General features: G+C 43.3%; 1 protein-coding gene across 3 annotated transcripts; it reads right to left on the bottom strand.

Moving 5' to 3' along the window:
• Positions 1-1,072: 1,072 nt before the first annotated feature.
• On the bottom strand, positions 1,073-4,906 carry LOC133908625 (probable acyl-[acyl-carrier-protein]--UDP-N-acetylglucosamine O-acyltransferase, mitochondrial). 3 transcript variants are annotated; one of them, XM_062350736.1, is made up of 10 exons: positions 4,660-4,906; positions 4,440-4,525; positions 3,974-4,098; positions 3,251-3,370; positions 2,852-2,933; positions 2,646-2,762; positions 2,481-2,564; positions 1,908-2,012; positions 1,559-1,645; positions 1,073-1,485 (listed from the first exon to the last, which is right to left on the bottom strand). In XM_062350736.1, exons 1-10 carry the CDS (start codon positions 4,877-4,879, stop codon positions 1,366-1,368), a joined length of 1,146 nt encoding a protein of 381 aa, XP_062206720.1. In that variant the 5' UTR covers positions 4,880-4,906; the 3' UTR covers positions 1,073-1,365. The 3 variants fall into 3 exon arrangements, with proteins under 3 accessions (XP_062206720.1, XP_062206721.1, XP_062206719.1); XM_062350737.1 differs by having other exon boundaries at positions 2,852-2,929; positions 3,251-3,359; XM_062350735.1 differs by having other exon boundaries at positions 2,841-2,933; positions 3,251-3,359; positions 4,660-4,905.
• Positions 4,907-6,420: the final 1,514 nt, after the last annotated feature.

Genomic DNA, 6,420 nt, shown 5'->3' with positions numbered 1-6,420 from the left:
CGTTTCCGATGAAGCTTAAGCCCCATAATATTGAACCCTTTAGTTTTTACTGAATTGTAGCATACCACGACAGAGTGAATCTCTGTACAAAAATGCTAAAACTATCCTGGTTACGTTATACGGTAATACCCTAGTTGCTCAATTGCTAAGCTGATTGCTTCAGGAATCAGGATACTTCACTCTATAAACTGTAATAGTGCCCTGGAAGGCTGGAACTAATTCCTGGACAGTAATTTAAGGGATGAAGCTTTCTGAAATGCCGCCGAAGCGTACGTGAGCTAAGCATTCATAAGACTTGTTTAAAACAGGCAAATTCTACGCCTATGAAGAAAGACAACTCACATATCTTACGAGCATCGCAAAATTTGGAGCACCTTAATGGTGACGTTATTCAGATCTTATAGATTTGAACCTGAGATCCAGGCCCCCATGTATAATCTGGACAAAACCTGTCCAGGCCCTCTCTCAATTAAGCACAAAACTGTAGACTCATACATCAAAGAACAAAACTGACTACACAGAACTTCCAGAGTATCATATACACTGACGTGAGAAACATGTTGCCGATCACCTAGGTTTGACCTGGATTGCCTGGTACAGTATTCACAGCATGATGGCTCTAACAGGTCAAGCCAAATTTTGGTCAGAGGCCAAATCAGGACAGTGTTAAATTTTAGCTGTCAAAATGATATTTGGTTTGAGACAAGCTAAAATTTGACCGGTTAAAAATTTTGACAAACGATTTGACAGTCCGAGATTTGCAAAAAATACTGTAGAAAAATTTTGACCGGCTAAATTTTTTCAGGACATGACCAAATTTTGTTCTTAACCAAACAAAGGCAAAATTTTCAAGACACGGCTAAAATTTAGCTTGGCTCACTTTAGCCCCTAACCAAACTGCCCCCAATGTGTTCATGTGTTTAGATATAAAAGAGCAACGACAAAACTAGATCTGCACGGTACAAGAGACGGGCTGGCTCCCTGCAACTAGAAACTACCCGTTTAGCCTCGCAGTAAAGCTTCAGGGATAGTAAAATAAACATCACACGTTCAAAAGCAAGGCAATGAGGTATTGGAACCGAATTAAAAAAGGAGAAAATATAAATTGCACAAACTTCTGCAATAACAGAAAAGTTCTCCAGGCAGCAGCATCCCATATAGGTGCACTTTTAATATGTTGACACTGCTACCTACCTGGAATGATTTGTACTTCCTTGGGATGTCTATTCCATGGTTATTATAAACAAAGGGTTGTTCCGGTGCCATCATTTCCTAATTCACCCAACACAAAAAAATGGGTTGTTGTAGACATCACCTAAATGGTGCCCTTGGTCAAATTCCAGGCAAACCAAAGAAGTTACACATTTATGAGCTGTTCCAACTTCTGAACTTGCAAATTCCACGGCGTCCTTGGTCAAATGACATGCGAATAGATTCCACCATACATGACACAGCAGGAGATTCTGAATGCTGAATTTCTCGTTCCTGTTGATACGGATTCAAATAAATACATGCACACATGGAGGGAACAACATAAAGGATGAGTAAGTGTGCTTACCAATTCAGCGAGTCTGTCTTCAAAGCTACTCTGATTAGTACTAGTTGGCATAAATACTTTCTGATAAGCTTTCCTCAATCTCCTTACCTTGATTTATGAAGAGCCCATGTCAATCTTATGATACACAGAATGTGTTTGGTCGCAAATATCTAGGGGCTAGTGGGAACGATAAAGCACAACATCTAGATAAGTTGGCGTAGGTATAACAATTTTTGAACTATCAGCTATTTGCTCTTGTAGTACTTGCAACAAGATAAGTTATGATATGGTAATATGTTTCCACATCATGGTTTTCAAGCAGTTTCCATTTTAACAATCAGAACCCTAAATTTCAGTAATATATGGAAACCTCTTGATTGGAGAATCCATTGCGCCTAAGACCTTCAAGATTCAGACCACGAAGCTCTGCTCTATCACCTGCAACCATCATGTACCTTGGCACATCTTGTGCAACCTGATTAAAATATAACGAAATGAATTTAATATTCTATAAACTTGATATACAAAACATCAAACACTCTGAAGAACTGCCGTGTCAACACAAGTAGATAACTTCAAGACAGTGGAAAATAAAATGCAATCAGCCTTCAACAAGCGTATAGAATGAAATAAAATCTATGGAAAAGAACTGACGGATAAATTATTTTCAGCGTGAGCCTCCATAGTGAGAAAATACTGCATAATTCTATATAATAATGTATGTATCCGTAGGAAAGCATCATCACATGAAGTGATTATGACCTCTGCTAATAGCTTATATTCCTTTTTTTTTTCTATTTGCATTTTCTAACCCACATATTGTTCATAATTTCTAGATATGGTTGATCAGACTGTATGAAATACCAAAATTTTGCCAGTTTTGACATCAACCACTGTTCCAGTGTTAAGGAATACAGATGGAAGTTTATACAGGACAACATACCACAGAGCCTCCACCAAGAAAAGAGTATGACCCAATATGACAAAACTGATGGACAACAACAGCCCCTGCAGTATGTGTACAGTCCTGGAAAAAACTTTATTAATACACAAATGTTTTCTCGACCAGAAGATGTGAAAAGGCTACCATAGAAAAATGATTAGTCACCTCAACAACAATGTGGCCAGCAAATAGAGTGTTATTAGCAAAGATGTTATTGTTACCAATCTTGCAATCATGAGCTATATGGCATGAACCCATTATAAGATTGTTGTCACCAATTACCTACCAAACAAATGCCTGTGAGTAAGACAGGGGATGTGAGCTCAATCAAAATATTGTGATCACAAGGAATCTGAATACCGTGCAGTTACAAGATTTAGAAGAACGATGAATGGAGCAGTACTCTCTGATCTCATTATTGCTACCAATACGCAGAAAGCATTCATCTCCTGGCTAAACAAGGGGAAAGGGCATCAATATCGCATAGCATCTCAAGAAACAAAATGAAATGTCCATCATCTAAATTTTAAGTGTGCATCCATGAGACTAGATTTTTAATCCACTGATTGATAAATACAAGAGCCATTGGTCTTTAATAAGTTTCATAGTTCAGAGACGTACAACAGCAGCAGCAGTAGCCTTTGTCCCAAGTAAGTTGGGGTAGGCATAGTTTAGAGACATACTTTGCATAAATGGTAGGTAAATTCTACACCATGTGGCATTAGATTACATGCTTGGAAATTGTTAGTGATAAACAACAAATAGCTAACCTTGTATTTAAGATCTTGGCACTTAACACCAACCACAGCATGGTGTCCAATGACATTGTTTTCCCCAATAATTGTTCGTCCAGGGATATCCGCACCAAGGATAGCACCACTGCCAGAAAACTAAACTCCACAGTATGAATCTGGATAAAGTTATGTTCTTCACGAAGTCATGTGCCACATTGTCAGATATAATAAGGTTTTGCAGTATGAATATATGATGGACTATCCTTGCATTTTTGCAAATTTCAGGCTTATAGTGTTGTTAGCTACAGCTCAGCTGTTAATGAACGAAGTATTTGAGCTAAATAACTCTGTGGTGATTTCTATCTTCCTGATTATTTTTCATCAAGGAGTGTTTGTTCAGTGCTCTGGAGTCTGGAGGAAGTTATATTCTCTTTTGATCTAGAGTTGACGATCAACGTTAGTTTTTAGCTGTTGTGGTAGGGTATCTGGACATGTGAAAGTGGTGTTTTAAAATTTAAATTTCAGCTGAAGCTTGTTATTGAGCAGTAAAGCTCTATGACGTTCTCTCAGTTTCAATATTTTGTTGGGTCCGTGGCATCAGTTCTTGATGAGTTTTTTTTCTAAAAAAATTGTTGGAACTTTTATCTACACTTTATATCTCTCCGCTTCAAGTTTACATAAATATGGATTTCCTATGGCAGCCCCTGAGCATCAACACGTGTAGAAAAGAGAAGAAAGCAGGAAAAGGTGCTATCTTACGTGAGAACAACACAACCCTCGCCTAGCTCAGTATCGCCCGTGACATGGCACCCGGCATGTATTTGACACGCATCACCAATCCTGGCTGAAGGCCCAACTGTGCAGAAGGGCCCTATCGAGACACCCTGCAAAATATTGCAAGGCACATTCAAACATTGATTTTCTACTGTGAAGATGAAACAGTATAAATACATTGTGAAATTCATAATACACCAGAAGGCAGATATAAGAATCAGGAAGTGTCATCTTAGATTATGAACATTAATATCAGGGAGGCAGAGGTAAACAGTAAACACCCCAGCATGAACCTAATAGTATAGAACAGCCCAAGCAATGGCGGTTCCATCAAATGATACTGAAGTGTAAGTACTACGTGCCACCACTGCTATAAGCCGGTGAAGTTGGTGATACCCCGAACCAAAGCTGCGACCAATCAGAGTGTGGGAGCGCGCGCGGGAGGCTTCACCTGGCCTATGGCGGCATCGGGGTGGACGACGGCTGCGGGGTGGATGAAGCTCCTGGACGCCTCCCGCGTCGCTCCCTCGGAAGCACCTGCAGGTCGGTGGGCATGAGAATGAAAAGCGATCTGAGGCGAGCGGCGGAAGCTCTACGGTGAGAAGGGGTTGGCGAGCGGAAGGGAGAGAGAGAGAGAGAGAGAGAGAGAGAGAGAGAGAGAGGGCGCGTACTTGCATGGAGATGGCGCGTGGTGGTGTGGAGGCGGGACGAGAGGAGGCGGCGTGCGGCGCGGGCGGCGGCGGCCATAGAGAGCGGAGCGGAGCAGGGGGTTTGGGTTGGGAGAAGGGGAAGGGGAAGTGAACCACCGGGGATGACGTCAGCCGTACCTGGGGTTTTCGGGTACCTGCCGCTGTGACGTAGCCTGTGGTGGTGCGTCCAGCGGCATTCCATCTGCGCGGACGCTTTGATTGCTTCAGCAACCTCAACGAGTTCTGAAAGAAGGCTAGGAAGGGCCAAGATACGTTATGCACGAAATTTCAATATTCCATCCAGACCATCAAATCTGACCTGGTACCTAATATGACAGGACTGCTGAACGGGTAATCGCACACGAGGAAGACGGAACAGAGGAAGCGTCTCATAGCTGCTTCAAATCGACTTGCGTCGGATCGAATCCGGTGGAGCAAAACCATATCCGATCCAAAACAATCAGCTTTAACCTTACTTGAACCTAAAATACTAAATGGGTTAAAACTAAAATCTAAACCTGAATCTGTTGAGCGTCCATCGGGTCCAGTTCAGCAGCAATAGATCAGCAAGCCAACAACAGATTTGCGAAGTTACAGTTTCTTGATGGGAAGCCTGTGTGGATGCGGCGGCCGAGAGTCAGGGTCTTAGAGAGTAGACGAGTGGTTGTAGACTTGCGGTTGGAAGCTAATCAACTAAGTTAGAGTTTTCAGTTTACACGGGTTAGGCTACTGCAATACATTGCCTCTAATATACCGGGTGACCTGTGGATACCCGTGGGCAAAAGGTATAACCTAAGCCCAACCCTATTCAAGTACCCGCCTTATAAAATCTGTGGGCAAAAATTTAAAACCTGGATCCATCGAACGTAGAACCTAAGGGTACCTGAACCCTGAACCCATGGGTTCAATTACCAGCTCTAGCTGTCGTGGTGCGAGTGGTTGAGTAGATGTATGTAGTGCTGGTCAAATGGGTGGCTCGCACGGCACGGCCTGTTATCCAATCGAGTCGTGTCATCCTAGCCTACGAGCCGAGTATTCAGCCCAGATACGACCCATGTAAGGTCGAGCCATGCCATGTTGGCCCATGGCATGGTAGGCTCGATAGGCCATTTTTGCCTGTTAAGCCTATTAGCACGTAAAAAATTAAAAAAAAATGTGAGGAGGCTGCTCACCACATATATGCATCTGTTTTGAGCTCACATGTTAGCGGGGGCTGGCTCACGGTCACATGTCACTTTGCATTGGTGAGTAAAAAATGTATGCATGTGGGATTGTGTGTGTTGCAACTTGCATGTGAGAGAGAGTGAGAGAAGGCAAGCACGCGCACGGCCGCCCTACACCGACGCTCTGCTGACGCTGCTAGCCTGCAAAGTGCAACGTGGGGCCATGGGAGACCATTGCGTTTTGACGTGTCGAATGCCGAGGCTCGAGTGCCAAAGGCCCGAAACCGTGCCAACCGTTGCCGATGGGCCAAGTCATGTCGTGTTGTGGGTCGTGTCATGTTGACTAGGCATGTCACAGTTCGAGCCCAAGCATGACCCAGCTCGTCTTGTCGTGCCGTGCTGGCCTGCCCCGATAATAAACAGATCGTGTCGTGCTTGGGTCATGCCCATAGAACTAGGTCACGTGTCGATCCATTTGGCTTGCCCTAGGTGTGCGTAAGGCTGTGAGGGCAGCGTGAGTAGGTTGTGGGGGTTATAACCAGGCCTTGTATAAGGGGAAAACTAAGAAAGAAATAGAAGG

Source organism: Phragmites australis, chromosome 2 (genome assembly GCF_958298935.1).
Source record: "Phragmites australis chromosome 2, lpPhrAust1.1, whole genome shotgun sequence".
In the NCBI taxonomy this organism is placed as follows: Eukaryota; Viridiplantae; Streptophyta; class Magnoliopsida; order Poales; family Poaceae; genus Phragmites; species Phragmites australis.
The sequence above is the reverse complement of the archived record's forward strand: the minus strand, read 5'-3'. Positions and strand labels throughout refer to the sequence as shown.

What these genes read in the sequence shown, in the direction of transcription:
- LOC133908625 (XM_062350736.1), bottom strand. Translation starts at nt 4,879, where the DNA reads ATGGAATGCCGCTGGACGCACCACCACAGGCTACGTCACAGCGGCAGG. An exon ending in CCGATGCCGCCATAGGCCAG is followed by an intron (nt 4,099 to 4,439) that starts GTGAAGCCTCCC and finishes AATATTTTGCAG; the next exon opens with GGTGTCTCGATAGGGCCCTT. An exon ending in ATGGATTCTCCAATCAAGAG is followed by an intron (nt 1,646 to 1,907) that starts GTTTCCATATAT and finishes TCATAAATCAAG; the next exon opens with GTAAGGAGATTGAGGAAAGC.